This window comes from Nesoenas mayeri, assembly GCF_963082525.1.
Source record: "Nesoenas mayeri genome assembly, chromosome: 9".
Lineage (NCBI taxonomy): Eukaryota > Metazoa > Chordata > Aves > Columbiformes > Columbidae > Nesoenas > Nesoenas mayeri.
The window spans coordinates 21,626,018-21,650,831 of NC_137557.1; the positions used below are offsets into that span (position 1 = coordinate 21,626,018).

Below are 24,814 nucleotides of genomic sequence, written 5' to 3' on the forward strand. Positions count from 1 at the left end.
ACTGGCTGTAGATAGAAACAGTTCAAGCCAAATTTCAACTACAGGAGATAAAATAAAGGTTAGCCCAGCCTAGGCTTTTTAAGAAATAATTGTACTTCAGTGAATTAATAAGGCATGGCTGTTTTCAGACGCTGCTGCTCACAGCTAATGGTGCCAATACAAAATCTATCTGGGTATTGCTGCAAACAGCTTAGGAAAGCCTTCATGGGAACACACAGCTATGGCCAAAGGAGGCAACAAGGTGTTTGGATGCTTGAGGTAGCAGACAGTGAAAAAACAAAATATCTTTGTAGGAACCTGAGATATGTGGGCACTCTATGACAGTGATTATGTGAAATTGTATAGCTACTCTTTCAGTTTGCAGAAAAATATCATGAGCCGTGCTAAAAGGTACTGGGAAAGAAGGGAAATTAAAGCCCTGTCTGCTTCATGGTGAAACACTAACTAACCCTCAAGCTGTTGACTACTTGGTCTTCACAAAGATGATGATGATATAAGGCCTGGGAAAATTCACATCAAGATTGAAAGACCAGGACTTTTCAGGACAGAGAAGTTAATGAGAGAAGACTTGATCTAAGTACACCCTGGAATTAATAGGATCAATATGGGAGACAGGAGCTTGGCTCTTTCCTGTCTTGATGTTTGAACACAGGGATAGGCAAGGAAATAGAAAGGGTGGAGAACTCAAATCTGAAGAAGGGAAATACTTTTTCACACTGGAATTCACAGGGAGTCTAGAGAGAGCCTGGACATTAACAGGAGGAGATAGTAACCTATTTATGCTTAACATGTTTTGACACTAGCACATATTGTTTAAATCCCTGTTGTCAGCTCTAGGCTGACTGGTTACCCCTTTTTAATAATACAAGAACAAGACAACTTCAATACAATTCGAAAGGCAACATTTTAAATTATAAAATCCCTTTCCCTACGGCACATAGTTAACCTATGGAACTCATTCCCACAAGATTTAAATTGAGCTGAGAAACCTCTGTATCCAGAAAAGACTGGATGTGTATTTATAAATATATTTATAAAATAACAATATTTATTCCACTTGGGCCAAGGGTAGTAAACATTTAGTCAGCTATTTGTAAATTATCATTTTAAATCCCCTTGGAGAACATGCCAGAAAGCCCAAGGACCTCAGCAATGGACAAAACCAGCATCACATGCCCAAGAGGCAGTAATTCACAAGTGCTGTACATTAACACTTGATTTTTCATCAACAAAAGATGTAGCTGAAATTTCAGCTCCATCGAAGTTGGCAGCAACGCCCTCAGGACTTCACCTGCAATTCTGACTAGCGTGTATGTGCCAAGTGTGACACAGTAACGCACAACTGCGTACTTGCCTGTTACTGAGATTTTCTTACACCTGCTGACCTCGTGGAATGTTAAGATTCTGAGTATTTTTATTGTCTGGCAGCTCCAAGTCAGGGCCCCTCTATACCAGACACTTTGCAAATACTCATTAGGTTAAGTCTAAAATCCTGAATATTTATTGACTTGTCTAGTTGTTATTTTATACCGGGGACATTAGCAAAGACACCGCTGGCCCTGTCTCCCGGTGCGGGACACAGACAGGCGGCGCGGGGGATCCGGGCCCGCCCTGCCGTGGCCGAGCCGCCCGAAGAGCGGCTGCCGGCAGCCGGTGCGAGTGGGCGGGCGGGCTCCCCCTGGAGCCCCCTGCTGGTGCCGGCAGCGGGGGGTGGGGCGGCAGCGCCACCTGGCGGCCGGGAGCGGCAGCGCCGCGCGGCCCACAGAGCCAACACACGACACGCTTAACACGGCATCACTTCGGTAATGAAATAAACCGCGCCAAACCAGCCTAAACGGCAAGACAACGGTGGGACATGACAGAAAGCATGCTCAGCCCAAGACAGCTACTCGGTCTGGAAACAGAATGATTTTTCAGGGGAGCCTTCGCCAAATGTTCATTAGCACAGAGCAGATGACCGTGGAAGATTCTCCTGTACTAATAATATTAATACAAACACGGACATGGTGACGTCCTGCCTGAGAGGGTTAAGGCCTCATGCTGTGTCCAATGAAGGCTCCCAAGCAGCTCGCTAATGCAGAGGTAAAGGCACAGAGTTTCGTTCTTTTGCTAGATCCCACTATCACCTGCCTCTGTGCCTTCAAATGAACATCTGTAACACCCAAATGGTCCAAAAGCAGAGGCACTGCAGGATGTGACCACTCTCTGGTGGGCAGTTGCTAACAGCCCAAGGCTCTGCTCTCTGGTCAAATGGCCCTTTTCTTAACATTCAAGCTGCAAATCTGTGCTCAGCACTAGATCTCCAGGTCTACCAAGAAAGGAATTTATCATGCCTGGGGTAAAAAAGAAGTTTCTATTAACATAAAACAAGGTATATCTACCTATCTGTTCCTTAAAAAAAGAGATATAATACATGTTCTTACAATACTTGGACTCCAGCAACATCCAAAGCCTTTCCCTGTGTATCTATGTTTTCACCTGCATGTGCTACAGCCTTTCCTGGCCCAATCTCCTTCCAAGTGCCTTTAAGCTCACTCTCCATGGGTGGAGGCCAGGCTGGCTGCAATTTCTCTGCAGCATTGCTCTGATTTGCCTCTGTAGCTCAGATGGAGGGGAGGGTGAAGGTGATGGTACTGGACTACAGGAGGGAAGGGACACATCTTCCTGTAGCTTGGCCATGGGGCAGGGTATCCTGGGAAGTGGCTGAATTGCAACGGAAAACCCCCGAGAGCTGTTCATTTCAGCTTTTCACATCACAGGGAAAAGTCTAGAGGCCTTCTAGAAGGAGAAAAAGCAGTATGCCCCTGCACGCCCTCGGAACCTGACTAACTGTGAAGGCAGCCTCAGCAGGCTCTGCTGGAAACAAAGTAGATGATCAGCAGAGCACAGGTGATTGGAAGAGAAGCACAGGAGACCTGAAAGCTGATATTGCTCTTAAAAAAGACAAAGCAGAATCCAGGTAGGAGCAGAAAAGGGAATGTAGAAGGGAGAAGCAACACTCAAGCTAATTGAGGAGAAGTACTGAAAAATTAGGGAAGACAGACAGGAGCTCTGCAACTTGTGCCTCTGCAATTCACCTCCACCTTCTAGAACACACTGACCCTCCCTGCACAAAGCTACCAGGAAGGAGTTTCTGCACCTCATGCAGATGGGTTCCTTCACCCCTGGACAGAACTTGCTTTCTCCTCACAAGGATGGAGGAGTTACTCTAATGTTTAACTGAGGTCCACCTCCCATATAAAAATGCAGCAAAGGCTGCTTGTTCCTCACCACTCAAGCAGCACATCTGTCCCCTGCAGGTGTCCGAGGCAGTCCCGTGGTGACAAGGCAGGTCTGAGTCCAGGCTGCGGCACCAGTCTGTAGGCTGGGGTCCAGATCAACAGGGTCCACACCCAGACACAGGTATGACCATGGCTGGAGAGCCACACTCCTGTCATGTAGCTGAGGTCAAGACTGAAAGCTCCAGAATGAGCTGAAAGAGGCTCCTGGGCCATGGGTGGGGGAGTGGACGGAGGCCCCAGCTGAGGCTGGTCAGGCTCTTTGGGACCTATTAGTGCCCTAAGGGCTCTGACTCATCAAGAGAGTAGTTTTGCTGATGACAGACTTGTGGTGACTCCAGAGATCTCACTAACAGGGAAGAGGGGATCTAACAGGAAACTCTTGATAGAAGCACAGGAGAGATTGTGCTGATGCACAGTACCATAGCTGCAGTGAGACAGTGCTGTCTCCACCAGCTCTCAGCAGTGAAAGCCCAACTTCCCTAAAGATGACACTTGTGATGATGACAGCTCCCTTCTGAAGTGACCAGACAAAGGGCCATCATTGATATCCTAGGAGACAAGATGAAGAAACAACACATTTTGAGAGTAACTGCAAAATTCAAACACATTCGTTCAGTATTTTATAATTAAGCAGGGTTTGGAGAAGGAGCTACAAGTTTCAAGAGTTTTCAGTTCCAATTCAAAACCGACATGTGTTCTGCTTCCCTGCATTTGCAGCCTGAAGTTTCAAGGCAGTTCAAACTTTGCTGTGCTGGATTTCTTCAGCCTCAGTCCCTCTGGAAAACATTCCATGTGCACATTGCATCTCTCCAGATTTTATTCTCATTCCAAATATGCAAGTACAAATATAGCAACATTCCACTCTCCTAATGCACACTTACAAGATGTGCTGAAATGTCAGATGCTAAACGGTACAAAAAAGCACTTTACCATGTTTCTGTTGATGTGCAGTCTAACAGAGAAGGCAGAAACTGCTTTAACATCTGTTGATTTATAAGATCTAAACACCCTCCTCCTTTCATCTGGCAGCAATAGAGCTATTAACACGGCATCAGCTTCTCCAGAGCTTGCAGCAGTGCACTGCTAAATACATACCTAGAGAACAACCTAATTTCTGCTGGGTTTTGAAGGTGACTCCCTCTATCTAGAACTGTCGGAGCAGGGGAACGATAGGAAGGTGAACCCAGCAGAGAAGAGCGGCGAAGCAGGTAATACCCCTGCTGCCAGGAGGAAGCAGGGGTGAGGCTAGAAAGCTTCCTACGGCTGTAGCTATTGTCTCACTGCTTCCTCTGCCTCAACAGCTAGGGAAACCATCCGTGACGCAGCCGCTGGGATTGAACTAAGCAGCAGTTGCAAGACTCTGCCAACCTGATCAGAATCTGTTCTCGACAATCAGTTTTGCTGAGTCATTCAAATGAAAGCAATGTGGGGTCATTTTCCATGGTTGGTATTGTTTCTCATGTTGCTAAAAACAGTTAGTTGGCAATATTCCTTCTGCACATTTGTATCACCAAGAAAACCCAACTCTGCCAGAAACTGAGAGATAACAAGATTCCCTCCTTCTGGATGGGAAACAGAATATTTTGACATATTAAGAGTCTTCAAAATGGGAAAAAAAAAGAAGAAGGTTTTGTTCCAATAAATTTGCATTTTCTCAGGGAGTGGAGGGCCAGGGAATCACTTTGTTAAAAAATTCCCAGTTGGCTTGAATAATAAGGATATGACTTTGAAGAAATCAACTGTGACATGAGCACTTTCTCATAACAGAAGATACAATCACTGCCTTACTGTGGGTCTTAAGCAATGTGAGTGATATGTTGAGCACTGTCCAAAGGAGCAAATGTGTGTTCAAATGGAAGCACCTTGTCCAAAACCAGAACTCAATGTAAAGGCAGCTCTGGTGGGAGGCCATGTGGCCTTGCACCTCCGCAGGTCCTGCCCTGACACAAGATATCTAAGAAGACAGTTAGAGCTTTCTGCCAATTAGGGATGCAGCCTACCCCCTTTTAGAGGAGATCTGAGAAGGGAAATAGCTGTCATGGGCTGTTGTGGTGTTAGCACAGGTTCGTGGCCTGTTGGCTTTTGTGAAGGTGTCTGTAACATCCCCCGTATTGGTTCTTTGCTCCCTTCCCTTCCAAGGGCATGGGCACAAATCCCCTCTGGCCATTGATCAGTCAGCTGCAGCGGCTGTCAAAACCCTTAGGCTGAAAAAGCTGTGAGGACAAATTTGTCTGGAATCAAATTAGAACTTCACCATGGGATAAGCACCAGGTTAAGCTGAACCACCTCAGAAGCATCCTTTAAACAAGCAGTCCTCAGTTCTCCTTCTCTACTGGCAGGAAGCCTCTTGACTTCAGTGTATCACTTTTCTCAAATGCTCTCACATTTTCCTAACGTTGAAATTAAAAACTGCCAGAGCAGCTAAATATAGGAACAAAATAAACTAACTGTTCACTTACTTTGTGTCTCTTCTGATTTTATTAGTAATATTTCTTCCCTTTTTCTAGAGTTCCTTGCTGAGTTGGAAGAAAATACCTTGTTTTCAAATCTGTACTTAATCTGATGTTTCTTTCTATATATTTGTTATATTTTTTTTCCTTTTTTTAGTCAAGGTTCTTCTATAAACGCAAGTTCTCCACTCTGTCCTAGCCAAAATATATGCCATATTAATGGCAACTAACCTCTTTGGTACTCAAGGAGTGAGTTGAGTCTCAAGGGATTTTTCTTCAAGCAGAAGGTCTGCAATACTGTGAGCACTAGCAAACACCGCAATTCATGTCTCTTGTATTTTGTGTACAAAATTTAAACTTCTTGCACCTTCATTTCTGGCTGTGATCTCTGCGAGATGTCACAGACAATTTCGCTCCTGACAAAGGGAAATGTCGGATCTAAGCTGGGAGTTGTGTGTCTCCCAGACGCACACATGCCACAGCCAAGAGCCCCTTCAGCTGCCTGGAGCACAGCACCTCACTTGGCACACGCAGGGCGGCCACGCTGGAGGTGCTGTGGCCAATTGCTCCAAACAACCGCTTATCTCAGTGGGTTTGGGATCAATCCTTCCATCTGGAGCATTAAACCAGCGGTGTCCTGAAACTGGAGTATAGCACAGTCCTGAAGCAGTTTTCTCCATCTGTCTGTGTTAAGTCCAGCTAACTTTTGCCATCTTCTGGAGGAAGGGAATAAAATTGGGATGCTCAATTATATTTGTGCTTTATGAAACTCGAGGCATTAAGTAATCTATTACAACCCCTTTCTCTAGTCAAGCTGATATTGCACGTATCTCCAAGAAAGCTCATTCTGTTACTCACTTGAGGCTCTAAACTGAGGATATGACTAATTTTCTGCCTCATGCTGTAATGACCACAATGCTGTACTTCACTTAGCCCTTTGCTGTTTATTTGCTATTTTCACAAAGATCACTAAGTTTGTAAACTTTTTCCAGGGAGCTTTTTAACCATTTCATCCCCAGTTCTCCAATTGTTTTGATTCCGCCTCAGACTCTATAAGCAGCTTTTATCTGGTTGGTTTGTTTCATTCTCTCACCTTTTTTCTCTTATTCTATTAAAACACAGGGATTTTTTTTACACCATCCCTCCATTTAACCAACTCAGAAGTTCTAGCTTCCACTATTTTTACTATATTTAGTGATGACAGCCATGATCTCCAGTGGCTTGAGAATGCCTTGCCCTTGGACCTTGCTGGGTTTCTAGGTCATTATAATGCACAGATGCAGGTCAGGGATGAGGACAAGATAAAGGAATATCCAAGACATGGAAAGGCATGGGATTCTAGAGAGGCCAAGAGTTGGAAAGCAACAACTGGGGAGGCACTCAGGACAAAAGAGGTCAGACTTGAGTGGACACTAGAAATGACACCTCTGGAAAAGGCAGGATATGGTTTTTCTTTCTCCCTAGCAAGCCCAAGTGTGCAACACTGGACTCAATATGAATTTGCCATTGGCTTCACACTGGTAGACTATGAGCTGCTTTCATCACCATCTTCAGCAGAAATGCTCCCAAGGTACACAGACCACATCTGGGATTTCCTGACAAGTTTTGCAGCATTACAGCCTGCTGAAAAGAACTGCTCAGTGCTGGAGCAGTGGTGCATTTCCCCTCAACCAAAATAAAAATCTCCTTCGTGGGAGAGCTGTGCTTTCCCGTGGATAGTGACCTCACTTCCTTCTGTTTTGTTTATAACCATATGGGAGGTTTTTCCTCTTCCATTCCCTTTTCCAAAAGCAATCAGACAATAAGACATTGTTAAGTGTTAAACATCCACGTTTCAGTTTCTTGTCTTCATAATGGGACTGTTAGAATGATGAGAAATGAAACAGGGAAATTATGAGGGAAATAAATGGCAAAAATTAACTCAGATTGTTATCTGAAACAGCAGAAAAGACATTCAGAAATGGTCCAGCAATGGCTGGAAGCCTTTTTTTTTTTTTTTTCAGATTGACCATGTAATGTTTAATGAACCTGTGAACCACGCTTTAACTAGAAAACTTTGTACCCTAGAAAGGGTATTTTGACCAATGCCAGCTGTAACAGGGCATAGGAATGAAGCATATAGGTCACTAACAAATTGCAGAGATGCCATTTCTAACAGCAACAGAAAAGAAAGTATTCCTTGCTGAACTACATATGTACTGATCTCTTGGAGTCCTCAAAAAGGTGCCCTCCCTGGAGGAACAAGTGACAAATGCAGTCATGGGAGGACCTGAAGATGCTTTTGGAGAAGAGGAAGCTCTCCAGTGTGTGGAAAAAAAACACTAATAAAGGAGTCTGACCATGCTCACAGCCTGGGAGGAACCTCTCAGGTAAGACCAAATGGAGCTGGAATGGCTCACACACAACCAGGAATCGGTGCAAGCCCAGGAGCCAGCTGTGTGGGTACGCTCATCCATGGAGACATCCAGCAACAAATAAATGACTGTGCAAGATGAGGAGATTTTCCACTTTCCTCAACATCCTGGGTGTGGTGAGTGTGACAGTTTGACCTGAAGCAAGAGAAAAACACACACAGGGACCACAGGCAGCTTTTGAATGAATCTTATTATCTGCTAAGAAGATCCAGAAAATGCGGATTTGGTTTGCTGAGAAGAGTCAGCCCAGCACAGGAGCAGGTAGATGGCAGGGAGGTGCAGCAGCTCACCTGCTCCAGCAGGCAGCAGAAATCCCTTGGGATGCTCAGCTGCCTGGAAGAATGTGTGTCACACCAATCTGCCCAAGCCAGAAACCTCTTCTATTGCTCCCCGCTCCCTGAGACAGTGTTCCTAAGGCCAGATGAATGATCACATCCAATCCATTTTTGCTCGCCAAGTGTTTTATTCTTCACACAGCAACAGACCCCGGTTTAGTGGACATGAGTATAAACAGTCTTACTCAAAACCACGTAACTGATGGTCCCAGTAGTCCTCAAGCCAAAGGCAGAAAATGATGTTAAAATAAGAAAAGGACTGTTTTAAAGGAGGCAGATATATTCTGATTGATATTTAGTATTGCTAAAGCATCAAGTAAATAGATTAAACTATCACCCAATTACTTTTGTAGCTGAAAAATGTTTGGTAAGTGATGCCATTTTACTAGCAGCTTGCATGTAGAGGGACAGACAAGGCAAAAACAATAAAATAAAATATAAAATAATTAAATTTTAAAAAAAATCAAGAATAAAACATTTGATGCGACTTGGATCAGCCAGTGTGAACTGAAAATGTTGCCAGCTCTGAGAAGGCAGGACAGAAACAAACAGCAAACCGAAACAGAAAGCCCTGGCTCACAGCACGGGGAGCACAAAGAGCATTACTGCTGCAGGGTGGGGAAACTCTAATTCCAGGGAACAGTGTGAGATCTCCAAAAAGACTGCAATTTCTATGTAATTTTATGTATATAATTATATACATCTGTATATATATGATCATCAAAGAAAAGCCCTCCCACATACTTTCAATATGTAAGTAGTAGCCTTTAGGTCTGCTCCAGGCTTTGTTCTCCTAAAGTGAAAGCTGCCAGCTTACACAATAAAATGTCATTATTTTTCTTGCTGCTCTCCTCTCCTTCTCTTTCATATCTCATATCCTTCCTTAATTTTCTTCTCTCTCTTTTTTTTCCACTTCTTTCTTCCCCCCCCTTCTATTCCTGTCTCTCCCTAACCCTTCTTATTAGCATTTCATCTCTCCGCTCAAATTCTTGCTCTTTCCTGCTGCTTCTGCTCTTCTCTCTCATTCCCAGTCACTCATTTCTTTCATACTGAATTAACTCTACCCCTGGTCTATGCATCCTGACAATCTATCTGTTTTTAATTGCTTCACTAAACTTAGCTGGACGTTTCAGAGAGCCGTGTACATTTAAACTGAGGACCTTTTCAAAGTCTTCATAATTCAACTTGATTCCATGTATTTGATACAAGAGCCATATGTCTCTGTGGATCACGTATTGTTTCACACATGTGAATACTTAGAGAGCAGACGTGTATTTTGGGATCAATTGCTTTTGCTTTCTGAACTGTCAATTAATTTTCTGCTATGTAATACCATTGATACTGCAAAACGTGCAGAGATTTTCTCCATACTTCTAAAAATAACCTGTAAAATGTAACAAGTGCTGAGTGGGCTTTGCCTGGTGTCCTTTCACAGGTGAAGAAGGACAGGACTCGCTGGCAGCTCCTTGTCAGGGCTAATAGAGTGGTAGAGTTCGAGCAGCATTGAGGCCGCATTCCTTCTCCATCACCATCAGACTTGTTCACAACTCTTCATGGATGCCACCAGTATTTCCAAGGTTCATTGATTCATCCCAACAAACTCCCTAGAAATTATTATTTAATCTGTTGTGTTCTCAGAGCAGATCTAGTAGCCTTTACTCAGTCAAAATTCTCCTGCATCACACCCTGGTGCTACAAAGAGTCTATGAAGGGGCAACAAGAGGGAGAATATCATAATGGATTCTGGCAAAGGCATGTAAAAGCTGACATTTTCTTTTCAGTGGTTAAAGCATTAAAACAAATGTTAAAACTCTACCCTAGGTGTGGGTGTCCCTGGCACATCTTTGTATCAAATGTGTGCATCTCCAGGGACAAGTGGACAGAGACTAGCACTGATGTAAATGGAGGGGAAAGGTTCTCACACTGATTCAATTAGAGTAGTATATGTTGTAATATAGCTTCAAGGGATAACTGAAACTTTTGGAGAGTGCTGCTTTTTTTTTTCCTTTCCCCTTTTCCTTCCTTTGGCAGCTGCCACATGGAGCTCATTTCACATTTCAACTATAATGTAAGTGATACAGAAAAACAGTTCTCACATTGTGTCAGATCCACTGGTGCCAAATCCACATACACCTTCCTACAAATAGTCTGAGAATATAGCCATGCACAGTGCTTTATCTTTTCTATCCTACTCCTGCCTCACCTGGGTTTCAGGTGCATGAGCTTTCTTTCTGACTACTAGACAGAAAATACTAAGTGACCACCAGAAAATGATCCTTTTCAGTTATCTGGGAAAAAGCACAAAAGCTAAATCATGGCAGCTGTTCTGTACTACAGAGACACAAAGCACAGGATAAAGAAAAAAAGTATTATTAACTGAATATGTCAATAGAAGTAGAAATCCACACCTCATACAAGGCTGCACTGATTTTGTTACTATGATGCTGATCGCACCAGTAATTATCAGGCCTGGCAAGTTCTCTGTGAGCAGGGCACCCTTCCACCTGAGGGAGCCAACAGCCTGAAAACATCACAGAAATATTCTTACTGAGGGTTCTCAGGAGCTGGGGCTGCTTTGTATACTGTGGTATTGCAGCAACGCACCTCTCTTGCTTGAACAGTAAACAAATATCACAATAGCTATGAAAATAGAACGAAAAAAAAATCCTTCTGCTGGAATTCCCAATGGGAGGTGAGTGCCTTCCTCTCAGAAACAGCCTGGACCCCATCTTCCCACTGCACTGGCTCAAGCTGTGGGCACTCAAGGAGTCTACAATTCAGCTCTGCTCTACTCTTTATCTATCACTCAAAAGACAAAAGATCTAAAGAAAAAACAATCCTGGAAAGTTAGGCATATATATTTGCTCAGTGTGGAGAGCTCCCCTAGCTCAGTCCTTCCCATTGCAAAATACCATCACACCATCAGAGCAGTGATGTTCACACTGCACCGCTGAAAGGGATGGTGACATCACTTGTGTCAGGTCTAGGCAGCCAAGGACTTGGAGGATTCAGTTGCAGTTTGTGTTTCTGTGCTGGTGGTGAAGGCAACAACACCGCAGCTCACCCGCCAGCCTTTGTTAGATCAGACAAGGGGAACGTGGGGAATCCCTGGCAGTCATGCTGCCGGTACACAAATCCCCCAGCGCAGAACCGAAACGGGGAACGGCCGCTGCCAGGCCCCAGTGAGAGAACTCACGTCAGCACAGATCAAACTGGGACTTCCTTCTCACTTGAGTATAAATAGTTTCACTGAGCCTTGTGTTTCTCTAGAATGCACTGCATTTGATTCTCTTGAGCAGATTCTGTTTCTCCTAATATTTTACAAATATTCCGTTCTTTTTTTCAAATAAATGACAATATGGGCAATATGATCACATAATTAATATTGGAATTAATGTAGGATCTAATAAACTGTGAGTGCCTTAAACACTCCTATACTCACAGCTGCAGTACTTTTGTTGTATAAATTACAAACTGCTGCTATAAGCTAGCAGCTATCCTGTGTCTGTCTTACTGAATGTGAGTAATGTATGGAAAGGGATATTTCCTCAGCCCACTTTTTTTTTTCTTTTTCATTTCATATTTTGCAATCACAAATGTGCTCATTTGCTCAAGATCAATGGACCACACAGTGATTTTGCGGGTCTAAGGAGTATAAAATGAAGGCTTATCACCAAAAATTTCCGCACATGCATACAAAGACGTTGTCTATAGTTATAAGGCCTCAGTTGCCAAAGGAGGATTTTCTATAAATATATATTGTATCCTGCATGTATTTACAAGAAAATTGGGCTATGAAGATTATTTGATACCTTGTAACTCTCACACAAAGCACTGCCCAGCACACTGCATTGCTAGTATTTGTACAGGGCTACACTCCAAAGCAAAAGAACTAAATGTCTTGTTACATAACGGGGATTTTCCTTAAAGGAGAGACTAGTGGTTAAAAATATGGAACAACAGAGCAACAGTAAAAGCCTGCTGTCAGGATGGAACGCTGTAACCCCCATAATATAACCCCAACCCATACAGAGAGTGAGCAACAGTAGTGGTTAGGACCAGCTGCAAAGCGAAAAGAATAATCAGCAAGAGAACCAGAGAGGGCAAAAGGAGAAGTGTACAACTGCATATTTATATCCCAGAAATTCCCCACATTGCAAGACCGAATGAAGAGCGTCCTGCAGGCTGAGAAACGACCCCACGCCCGCCGTGACTTTTCTGGGTGTTTTCTGGCAATGGGACGATGCGGAGAGCACCGGGCCGGGCAGGCGGCAAACCGGCCTCTGGAGCCCCCTCCGTCCCGGTAGGGCTCTCCGCACAATGCGGCTGCTCGCGAAGCCGCTCCCCCCGGAGCGGGGCGATGCGGAGCGGGGCGGGGCGGTGCGGTGCGGAGTGGGGCGGGCCGGCAGGGGGCAGCGGCGGGCCGGGCCACCGCAGTCCCGGAGAGCGCTCGGGCAGGGGATAACGCCATCGGGGCTCCCCACATCGGCCCGACTGCAACCACTTAGGATGTGTGCCTGCTTTAAACTCCCGAACGTGTAATGGGGAACATCAGAAAGGCGCACTGGTGAACTCTCCGTCTCTAATGGGAAACAGTTGAGAGTTCGACTCAATCTGTCACTTTTTAAATGGAAACATGAAAAAGGGCTAAGATTAAAAAAAAAAAATCAACAACAAAAATGTTGGAATAATGCATTTTGATTCAGATACTAAAAAAATTTCCTCAAGGAATGGAAAAACTGATGGGAAGAAAAAAGAAAAAAAGGCAAACCGAAATCTTATGGTGCTTGTAGCAGCCTGAGCAGACATTCCTCCCTGTAATCCCATTGCTCCCTTCCCGCTCCTGAAAGGGAAAAAAAAACCCTTCTGTGATGGCTCGTAGAGATTTTGGGACCTTAGGATGTTTAAACAAGTGGTTCCCATTTCTATTCCAGGGTAACTGGTGACTGTCCCAGACAACACTTGGCTGCTCTGAGATGAACTGAACGGTAGTTTATAAAAAAAAGGCAAACCAAGGGACTTCCAAACTAAGCTCACTGATTTGGGGAAAGAGTAAAAAACGACGAGTGCTGTTCCATGGGACTGAAACTACAGCAGCCAGGGCAGGAGGGTCCTCTACTGGAGATGTGATCAATGATGTATATTTTTAAAGACCTTACAAATTATCCTGCTAACTGTAAATATTGTTATTTATTTATTTTTTAATGTCCCTGTATGCCGGAAGCACCACTGGAACCAGAGAGTCAGTCTGTAGGACCGGGGCCACAGCAGCCGTCCCTGCCGGCCTCGCCCCACGCCGCCAGCCCCCCGCGCCCCTCCTGCCGGGCACCGGGGACATCGCCATAGCAATCCGTGAGGACACGAATTAACGTGCTTCGAGGATCTATCTTCCACTAGTATTGGGGATCTCATTGCCATCCCCAGCCCCTCCTCACTGGGGGGTGGTTCTGCAGGCGGCAGGGGCTGGCAGAGCGCTCCGAGGCAGCGCGCCCACCTCGCAATGGGTACGGGCTGAAAAATCTTGTTGAAAACGGATCAAGGGAGAACTCGGGCCGCCAAAACCTCAGCCTCCTGAAACCAGCCTCTCCCCGAAACCCTTCCTAGCCTCTACCCCGGGCCGGGGGGTTCTACTGTTAGCCAAGCAGCCAGCTGCGGGGGACGTTTGCCACTTCACAAGCGATCGTTGACTGGGCTGGGCGAACCCTTACTGGCGCCGCTTCTCATTCTCCGTTGGGGCTCCGCGGGCTGCAGCGAAGACTGGCTGCCGGGCCGGCTTTGCACCGCAGTAATTATTTGTACCTGAGCGCGGGTAACCTTTAGGAGTCATGTGCCAGATGCCACAGATGTAGTCGATGATAAGCACCAAGTGATATCGCTTCCTAAAGTAAGGAGCAGAGGAAACTCAGCCCATCGTCAACATGTGCCTGATGTTTTTTTTTTTTTTTTTCTGAACATCTTCTTAAAGGCAATACCTGAAAAAAAAGATGTGTAGCGAGTGACTCCTTTTTGTTTCTTCCCTCTTTTGATAACTTTGGACATTATGCATCGTGTTGTGCTCAGCTTCGTCCTCTCCTTTATTGATTGTTTGGGTTTTCACAGAGCAGAACGATAGTAATAAGAAAAATCACAGCTATCGTTGTGAAAAAACGGGGAAACTGGAGTCGCATCTTAAACAACAAGTCGTTGGCGTTTCTGTGCGGCGGAGCCGGCAGCGAGCCTATAAATCCCGGGTGTTTGCACACACCGCTTGCCCGAAGAAGTGGACGTTGCCCCGCCAGCCTAGAAATCACGGAGCACTTCCCCACCCTCGTCCAGAGCCCATTCACCGAAGTCCCACGGATTTTTCAGACACTCCCGTCCCAGCCAAGAGCCAGAGCTCTCACCAGTTGTCAGTGAAATGCCCTCCCAAGGGCCAGACTGCGGATTGGGGCGGCTTGCGCCACTCCCGTGCCGGCACTCACATCGTGCTGCCTAATTTGATCGAAATAGTCAGTGTAAACGAGAAATGTGATAGTCCATGGATGTAATTGCTCTGAATGAGCTATTTACGTTGTGTGGTGAAATCTCGCTAGAGAGAGATAAATACATTAAACGAAGGTAGGTGAACAATTCATCTGCCAGCAAAACTGTAGCATTTCCAGGGACCTGCTGGGAGGTCAGGAGCCTCCGCCGCTGTCAGAGGCGGCTCCCGGCTCGGGCAGGCTGCGGGGCCGGCGGGTGCCCGCGTCCGCTTGCGCCCTCCGGGGAAACCACGCTCGAGGTCCCCGGCACTTGAGGGTAGGGGGTGCTCCCTCCCCGAGCAGAGCAGGGACAGCCAGTGCTTCCCCGTCACATCCCACCTCATCGATTTCTCACAACATTCGCTCTCTCTGCAACTTGAAGGAGAGCAAGGCTCCCCTGCCCGATGTGTCCGTGCTCTATGTTCCTCTACTCCCCCTCCCCGCAGCGGGGAGCGGGTGGGCTCCCCCGGTGCGCAGCCCAGCTTCGGTGCCCGCCGCCCGGCTCCGTGTGCTGAGGCGGCAACAAGCACGGGGATTTGTCGAAAGCCGAATTCTGCTTCAGGCAACATGCAGCTGATTTTGAACGAATTCTCTCCCATCAGTTCACCAAATCATGCAGCTGGTTGTTTGGTTAATAAAACCACGTGTGGTTTCTAAACATATAGAAAGAAAAAGGAAAAAATATGTCCATCCAAGTAAACTATAAGTGAAAACTCATTGATTACCTCCGCCTTCCTGTCTCTGATTTCATTAATCCTTTGCTATCATGCTTTCTGAGTCACTTCTGTGTTGGTTTCCCTCTGCCTGAATTCTGTAAGACTTTTCCAGAAGGGCGGCTGTGATGTTGAGACCAACATACTGTAAACAACCACAAGAAGCAGAGCTAATGTTTTCAATACAGCTCAAGGACTAAAATAAACTCATTGGATCAGGCCAGCCTAAGCGATTGTTTTGGTGAGCGCTTCCCAAGCCCGCTGCTGAACACATCCCCGAGGGCTACCTAGGGCAGGCGGCGGTGCCGTGCCGGCCCGGGCAGCGGAGCGAGGGGCGTCAAGCCCCGCCGGGAGGAGCCCCCTCACCCACGTCTGCCCTGCGCGGGTCTGCGTCCCCGCTGCGGGGCAGATGTTACACGGCCGCAGAGCAGAGAGCCCTGCCAAGCCGCGGGGATACCCCGCAGACCCAAAGATGGGCTCTTGGAGGGGTGTGCATAGGTGGATGGAGAAGGCGCAGAGACACCGCAGACCTCGGCGCCCTGCCAGAGGCCCGACTCTGTTCCCAGCTCCTTGCCGCCCAGATGTGCGCAGGGCTGCCTGCGCCGCTGACGGGGCTCAGCGCTGCGCCCGGGGCTTTGCAGCGCATCTCGGGGCTCTTCAGTCTGGTTATCCCGGCCCTGGCCATTGCTCACAACAGTGTCTGGCTTTTTCGTTCTCGCAGTATTTTTTTTCACCGTCTTCTACTCCCTAAAGCAGCACGCTGGCTTGTACCGAGCTAGGTCCCTGCATTTGAGGGTGGCCGGCCTCCCCTGCCAGAGGGCAGGACCGGACCCCCCAGGGCAGGCCGAGCCTCAGCGAGGGGGAAGGAGGGGTCCTCGGTCGCTGCCCGCCGCCCGTCCCGTCGGGCCGCCCTCCGGCAGTGCCGGGGCACCGGAGCTCGCAGCGCTCCCGAGCACCGGGGCACGGCAGCCGAGAAGAGCGCCCAGGAGCCGCGTCCGTCACACATGGAAAGGGGAGATTTTTTAAGTAACAAATGTACTTTTTTATTTTTGAAACAAAAATATCGTTTTCGGCTTAACAATAGCCGGATCTCGCTGAATGAAGCCTTTGCATATTTTCCTGTTTTAATTGGTTGTATAATAAACAGTCCTGACCCCGCACTCTCTTTTCAATGAGTTCAGGGTGAAACACGGACCATGGGACTGGAAATGACTTTTTCACCACTTAAAACACGGACAAGAATACCAGGAATCCGGCGGTATTAAACAGCCGCACCGGCCGGGGCGGGAGGGGGGCGCAAGGTGAGAGCCCTGTGTGTGTCTCCTCCCGGACCACGGCTCTGACCTGACCGCAGCCACCGGCACCACCGCTCACCCGCCTCGGGAAAGACGAGAGGAGCCGGGACGCCTCGGAGCGCGACCGGTCCCCTGGAATCCCTCAGCACACAGTTGTCGGGCAGCTGCCCCCGTGCTCCCGCCGGGCCGCAGGCAGAAGGCAGCCGTGCCGTGCCGTGCCGCGCCAGCGGGGAGCGCTCCCGGCGCCGACGGCTCTGCCACCCTCCCAGTCCGGCCAGAGCTCGAGGGCTGCGCTAAGGACTAGAGAGAATAAAAAAAACTGCGGCCGTGAAACAGACCCGGGCCCGGCACTGGCCCGGGGACTAGAGCAGCCGAGGTGCGATGGGACCCGGGGAGCAAACCCTTCCCTTCTCTTCCCTCGAGGAGTACGGGCAGCGCGCTCCCGCTCCGGCAGTGGCCAACACACACTGCTTCCACACCCGCTCCGTGCGGGGAGAAAACAGCCTTCGCTCTTCTGCTTTCATCTCTCGCCAGCATTGCATAAACCTGGGGCCGCTCCGGGAGGGCAGCGACGGCAGCTCAGCCGGGAGAGCGGCCTCGAGCGTCCCGGCTCCGGCCCCCGGAGCAGCCCAATGGCTGGCGGCGGCCCCGAAACTCTGTGCCGCCGTGCTGTCCTGCGGATCGCATCGCGCTCCGCGGAGCGTTCCTCCTGCTGTCATTTATATAACGGGGAAAGGCCTTACACAACGCACAAGCCCAACTCTTGCCAAGAGACCGGCGCTGGGCCGCTTGCTTTCGTAAGGGTCCGCCGGGGCCGGGTGGCAGCGCTGCCTGGGGACAGGAGGGAGCCACAAGGCGTGGCGGCCCAGGGCGAGGGAACGCTGAACCGCGGTGGGTAGCCCGTTCGTATCCATGGGGTTGCTTGCACCTGGGGCCGCTACAGGCCCCTTCTCCCGCCCAGTGGCTGCCATGCCAAGTGCCACGGCACAGCAGCAAGGCTGCCCAGTGGCCTGGACGTCGGGACGCGGGGGGAAAAGTCCCTCACGGGAGGCTCGGTCTCCACGTGTCCACGCCTGGATGTTCGATAGCGCACAGCGAGGTTTCCCGGCACCCCACCAGCCCGGTCCTTGCTGCCCAGCGAATAGGGATGTGAAGGCCGCCCTCCTCCCCAGGCCAGCGGGATCTGAACGGGAAGCCCGACCGCTCCTGACAGACTTGCCGCACGCCGCCGTCCGATGGAGGCCGGCGAACGCGGGCAGACCGGCCCGAGACGCCAGTGGAGCTTTGGCTCTGATTTCCCATCTCCTCTGCGGAGGGCCAAGGGCAGAGTGAGGCGTCGCTGCCGGAGGCTTGGCCGGCCTGGAGGCAGCCCGGGGCCCCACCAGCCCAGTCCTTCCATGTCCGAGACGGGGAACGGTCTGCACCGGGGCTGCCGGAGAGGTTCAGAGGGCAGAGCAAAAGGAGGGGATAGCAGCCTTACCCAGGACACGGTGGCTGTTTAATAAGCTACACGAGTTTACATTTAGTGCAGCCTCTGTTTATAAAATACGGAAAACGATCGTGAAAACATCCTAAAGGCCTGACGGCGGCACTGGCTGACTTGGGGACGCGCTGTTACCCCGAGGTCCGTACGGTCCTGCCCGGTCCCGGGCTGCTGCCGCCCCCTCCTACATCTAAGTACAGCCAGATATCGTTTCACGTAAAGACGACGAGGCTCCAGCCGCTCCCGGGCGTTTGCCACGGAGTTTGCAACCCGAGAGATTGAGCAGCCCGGGAAGGGACCTAGGGGGACGCCGGCGGGGCTGTGCGTGGCGCAGGGCGGCGCTCCCTTCCTCCCTTCGCCCCGTGCCAACCGCCGGCGGCTGGAGGGGTTTCCCTTGCGAATTCGCCATAGCCACGACGTACCCCGAAGGAAACAAGAGGGACTAGTCGTACGTATGAAATAAGCAAAAAGTAGCAAAGGCCCTGAGCTCTCCAGTGCAAGGCAACAATCCACAAGGCGGCTGCCGGGCTGCCTGGGCTGGTCGCCACGTTTGCCCTGCACTCCTCGAGACGCATGAACGATGCCGGCTTTCCGCTCCGCTGTTAGCTCCCACCTGAGGGTCCCGGGCAGGTCAGAGACCCCACTCCCGGTAGCGGCCGGCAGAGCCAAGGGTAGCAAAGGCGTGAGTCGAGGCCGTGCCCCATGAGCACTGGTAAACCCGGGGCTGCCCATCGTCCCTCTCGGGCCTTTCACCTCCCGTTACATCGGTATTCGTGTAGGAGCTGGGGTCGCTCCTTCCCTCCCAGCTCCCGGGGCAATAGCTCGGCCCCGCAGCCCTCTGTGCACACCGCGGAGCGGCCAGGGCACGGGCGCCTCGCAGCGACCCCGTTTACCTCAGCCTTACGTCTTTGCCCGCTCGTGAACAGAGCCCCTCGGTCGCACCCCCGCTCCCAGAGCCCTCCCGTTCGGACCATGCTCTGGGGACCAGGGGCAGAGCAGGGCCTCCAGCACGCATCGAGGCCGGGCTGGCCCGGCGGGTGGCCCAGGAGCCCTTCTCCACTGGCCGTGCCCGCCGAGCTGCGCCGCGGCAGAGAGGCGAGCTGTCTCTGCGTCTCCACCACGGATTTCTGCTACCGAACTGAAGGCTGCCGCGTCCTTCCGTGCAAGGAGCCTACGGAAGGCCCTGGCAAGAGAGTGTCAGGCAGTCAGACAAGGGCCCGTCTGCACCCGGCGCTCGCGGGTCAGGTCTCCCGTGGGCCCCGCCGCAGAACCCCGGTCGCGGGATGGAAGTGCTCACCCCCAGTACCAAGTTTCGCCCCTGGCACCCCTGCTCTAGGGGAGCGAGCTGCTGGCTCAACAACAAGAGGAACACCCTCATCTTCGCTCCCGCCCGCGGGACAGCAGACTTGGCCTAGGTCAGCGTCTAAGGGCCGGCACCGGGCGGTGACCACGCCGTCTCCTTCCCTTCTGAGCCCCCGGACGCCCGCTCCGGGGCCGCTGCCTGCGAGCGCGGGCAGGCTTTGAAGCGAGGCCCAGGCCTCGGGAGCTCCGCTGCCGGAGCCACGGGCCCAGCAGGGAAAACGACACCCACCAGGGGCTCCCGGCACAGGCTCAGATGTGGCGCGGGCCCCGCCGCAGCGCAGCCGGACCGGACCCCAGGCGACGCGGAGCTGCGTCGTGTCGCCCAGCGCCGCAGCCCCGAGCAGGCAGCAAACAAGCTAAAGCGGAGCAGGAGTTTATGGTGGGCACAGCCCGGAGGGCTGTCTGACAGTGCCCCGGGAGGGCCGGGCACACGGGCGAAGGGCTCGCGGATGCCCGCGCCCCGGAGCGGAGGCGCTCCCAGGCTCACCCGCGCCGCCAACGAAACGGTCCCCGCGCCTCCTCGGCGGCCACCAAGCCAGCACCGGAGTGCCGGTCGGAGCGGTCGAGAGGCGGCCCTGCCGCACCTTTCCCGCCGGTGCGCGGCCCATCACGGCGCTTAACAGAGCCACTACACTGCCCAAATACAGACGGCGTATTTCCCGCAGGGGAGCAGGCGTTGCGCGGCTGCGGAGAGCGGTGCAAACCCGCAGCCGAGACACGGGGCCGGGAGCGGTGCCCGCCGCCAGCACACGGCGCCCGCCCCATTCTCTGCCGCCGCTGCTCGATCTCGAGCACGGAGGAGTGGAGTGAAATAAAACGATTATGGAAAGAAGGATAGGCGTTTTATTGGAGACTTTACAAGGCTAGAAAGTACAATAAAAGTGCTAGTTCACTCTAGAAAAGTTGGTCCCAAAATGGTACTATGCCACAGCATCTATCAGCTTACATAAACATTTATAAAATCGCTATGAACTGGCCCCTGTATTATAAACGCTATTTTTTTTCCCACATTAATCTATGTAAAATTGAAGGATCAAAACGTTTTAAGAAAAAGGGCAAGCATTCAAAAGCAGAACCTACTGGAAGATCCATTTTGGGCCAGGTTTTGGGGGGAAAAAATACACAGATAGTTTAAACTTTCATTATTAATAATAATATGCACACGGGAAAATATTCCAATTTATAGGAAACCGTCTTTTTTTTTTTTCAATAACATCAAAATATTTTTTTTAGACCTGTATAAAATTTCTTTTAAGACCTTAGAGGAAATTGTCTCCTTTAAAAAATATATTTACCGCTGTCGAAACGTTTCACGAGTGATCCTGGCGGATTTTGTTTGTTGGTTTCTAATAACCAGCAATATCGCACATCTCCTGCTGTTACAGCAGTCCCCACATAAGTACTATTTTGACGAAAAGCCACAGCTCGGAAGAAACGCAGTGCTTTGCAGACCGAGAAAGAAGAAAGAGAAAATGAAGAGGAAGAGGAGGACGAGCACCGCGGGGACACGGCAGTGTCTAGGCCTTGCCAGCCCCGCACCACCACTCATGGAAATGCCTCCGTTGTTTACAAGCTCCGCTTTACTCTTTCCAAGGCTGAGCCCGAAAAGATCCCTGTCGAATTATAACAGAGCAAAATTTTGAGGGCTAAACTGGCTAATTTTAATTATATGCTCCCTCCACCCTCCGCAACCTCTCACAAACAAAGACACGAGCAGAGAAGCGAACGGTAACTCCGAGCTCGCGTAGAGGCAGTGGCCCGGCCACCGCTGCGCCCGGCACAGCCTCGCTGGGGAAGCCCCCGCACTCACACTGCCTTCTTCTCACCGTAGGACGGCTCATACACTACACGGAGACAAGGGCTACTATTTTCCCACCGCAACAGTTAGGGCACAAAGAGAGTAAAGTCCACAGCTAGAGAGGAGGAGGAGAGACAGGAGAGAACAGGAGAACGCGGCGGGATCGGAGAGGGGCAGCGGGGCCGAGGCATGGGCATTTCTGCGGCGGCAGCCGGCCGAAGCCTCCCTAGATGTCTATGCGAGAGTGCAGGGCGCTGTGTTTGCTGTCGTGCTCCCAGTAGGAACAGTGCATCATGGACAGCTCGGCGGGCTGGCGGGCGCAGGCGAACTGGAGGCCGGCTCCGTTCGCCGCCGGGGCCGCGGGCGGCGCGGGGCTGGCCGGGCTGAGTTGCTGGGGATGGTGGGCGTGCGGGTGGTGGTGGTGGCCCATACCGTTGTAGGAGTTCACCATGCTGGGCAGCGCCATGCTCTGCACCCGCGAGTAGGGGCCGTAGGACGCTGGGCCCGAGAGTCCTTTCACATTGACGGGGCTGACGTTCCCGCCAGACATCTGGCAGGAGGTGTAGGGCATAGGCGCGGGGGGCTGCGCCAGCGGCCACGAGTTGTTCATGAAGGTGGACTGCAAGTACTTGGGCGGGGAGAGGTACCCGTAGCTGTCGGGGCTAAAGAGGGTCTTGCCGGGCTGGAAATGGGTCGGGGGCGGCCGGAAGGGCCGCTTCATCCTTCGTCTCCTGCGATAGTTGCCCTTCTCGAACATGTCCTCGCAGGCCGGGTCCAGGGTCCAGTAGTTACCCTTGCGCTCCCCGCCACCCTCCCGGGGCACCTTGATGAAGCACTCGTTGAGGCTGAGGTTGTGGCGGATGCTGTTCTGCCAGCCCTTCTTGTTCTTCTCGTAGAAAGGGAATTTGCTGATGATGTACTGGTAGATCCCGGACAGCGTGAGCCTCTTCTCTGCGCTCTCCCGAATGGCCATGGCGATCAGGGCCACGTAGGAGTAGGGGGGCTTCTGCGAGGGGTCCGGCTTCTCGGGGCCCTTGTCGCCGCTCAGCTCCTCCTTGCCCCGCTCCGGCTCCTTGCTGCCGCTGTTGTCATGAACCAGCAGCGCCACCGTGTCCTCCTCGCCGTCCGGGTAGCCGCTCATCATGGTACCCCGGGTCCGCCGCCCCGGGCGTGCAGCGCAGCCCCGTGCGGTGCGGAGCGCTGCCCGGTGCGCGCAGCCCGGTGCTGCCGGCTGTCTCGTCCCGCACTCGCCGAGACCGGGGTCGAAGCTGGGAACGGGACGGAGATCGGGAGGCGCCTCTCGTGGCGCCGCTGGTCCGTGCAGCGCGGCGGCGGCGGCGTCCCTGCCCCCGCGGGCTCCGCTCCCCTCTGCCGCGGCGGCCGGGCTCTTTTCTGATTTGTATGGGCCCGGCCAAGTTCCGCTTTCGTCAGGAGCCCGCTCCCCTATCGTCGCCGAGCCGCTGGGCACGGCCGAGTTCACCCCGCAGTCACGGCGCCGCGCTTAGCCCCACGCACACGCGGCCCGACGTGGCCCTGCGGAGCGGCGCGGAACCGCCCCGGTTCGGCCGCGCCACCGGGGGCGGGGGTGGGGGGACTCCGGGGGGTACTGCACGAGCCTCTGCCGCCCGCCCGGGGAGCCCGCCGGGGCCAGCGGCGCTGCTCTCCCCTCCCGCCGGGCGAGGGGCGGTGGGTTCGAGGGGGTGTGCCCGCAGCCACGGCGCTCGACCCTGTCCCGGCGGCTGTCACGTCCAGCCGCACACGAGGTTGCGTTTATATGTCTTGGCCCCGGGCCCCACCAACCGATCGCGCCCGAGGAGCTCAAGAAGGCTGTTGCCGCTCCCTGCAAGTCGGTTCTTGCAGCCCTTATTTGCAGAAAACTGAAAGCAAAGTACGCGCAGGCACCCAGCGCGGCTGCGGGGCTAGAAGACGCCCCAAGGGCCACGGCAGGGTGGCGAGGCAAGGGATGACACACCAGACAGCTTTACTGCTTGTTTCCCTGGAGGGCTCCGACTTTTTTCACACGGTTCCTGTAGCAACGTATGTGGCACCAACAGTCCCTATCTCCTTCCCGTTTTCTGCCTTCAGGTAGAGCCTCCCCTAGCAGTAGGAAGGCAGTCTCCGCTGGCCCAAGCACAAGAGGTGTCGTGTAATAATAAATCACTAACACGGGGCTGCTCCAACGGCAGTTAGAGAAGCGGTCGAGCAGAGGGTACTTTGCACTGATTTCTAACGGAGCCTCTGGCCCGATCCCCGGGAGCGGGGCAGACTGACCCCGTTTCTCCTCCCGACCCACCCGCCCCGCGTCGGCAGCCACAGGAGCCGGGACGAGCTGCGCGCTCCCCAACCGCGGCCCCCGCTCGGCCCTCGGGGCCCGGCGCCTCAATGAGCCCGCTGCTGCCGGTACAGCTCCGCTCTGGGGACTGGCCCGCGCAGACCTGACCTCCCCTCCAGTATTCAAGCACGGCTCTGTGCTTCCCCTCTCCTCGGCTTCCCCTCTCGGGATGTCCAGAAGCAACCCTCGAACACGTACATCTCGGCGTCCGCGGATCCGCGGGCCGGCAAGTCACGGCCCTCAGGCTCGCTTCTGTCTTTCTTGAACACAAACCGCTGCGCAGCGCTATTCCCCGCCCCGCCGATTTTACGCGCTACATCAGTTTTCGTAAGCAAAATCAAGCCCGGAGAGCTGGCAGCTCTCGAGCACCGTGCCCGGTGCAGCCGGCCTCTCCCGTCGGGGTGCCCTGGGGCTTCGGCATCCCATGCACCGATCTCTAGTTGCTCTGCCCAGCCAAGGTCACGCAGTCCCTGCTTCCCCCCAACTCGGGAGAGGCCATTTGTCAGTGAAGGCACTTGAGGATGTAGAAAGGTATTTTAAGAGAGAAATAAAATAGCCCTTCGGGGAGACATTATATTTAGATATATTATTATATTTCTCGGCTAAAATAACGTTTCTGCATCTTCGCCTATAGCCATATAACGAATCCCTTCTCTCACATCGGCGAAGAAACGCATATCCTAAGACCTGGCCTGCATAAATTCTGTCACAGAAACGAGGCCTCTGTATTTCCGCACACAGCCGTGGAACAGCGCACGCCACCCCCTAAGAACCCCCCTAACGCACACAGACGAAACTGCGGAGGGCTGAGGCCCGCAGGAGAGACAATCTCCAGGATGTTCCTCCCCGGC

At 51.9% G+C, this 24,814-nt stretch overlaps 1 protein-coding gene across 1 annotated transcript; it reads right to left on the reverse strand.

Annotated features, from left to right (window-relative positions):
- Positions 1–21,857: 21,857 nt before the first annotated feature.
- Positions 21,858–22,775, reverse strand: FOXL2 (forkhead box L2; the record flags this gene model as incomplete). Its single annotated transcript, XM_080349985.1, has 1 exon — positions 21,858–22,775. One exon carries the CDS (start codon positions 22,773–22,775, stop codon positions 21,858–21,860), a length of 918 nt encoding a protein of 305 aa, XP_080206111.1.
- Positions 22,776–24,814: the final 2,039 nt, after the last annotated feature.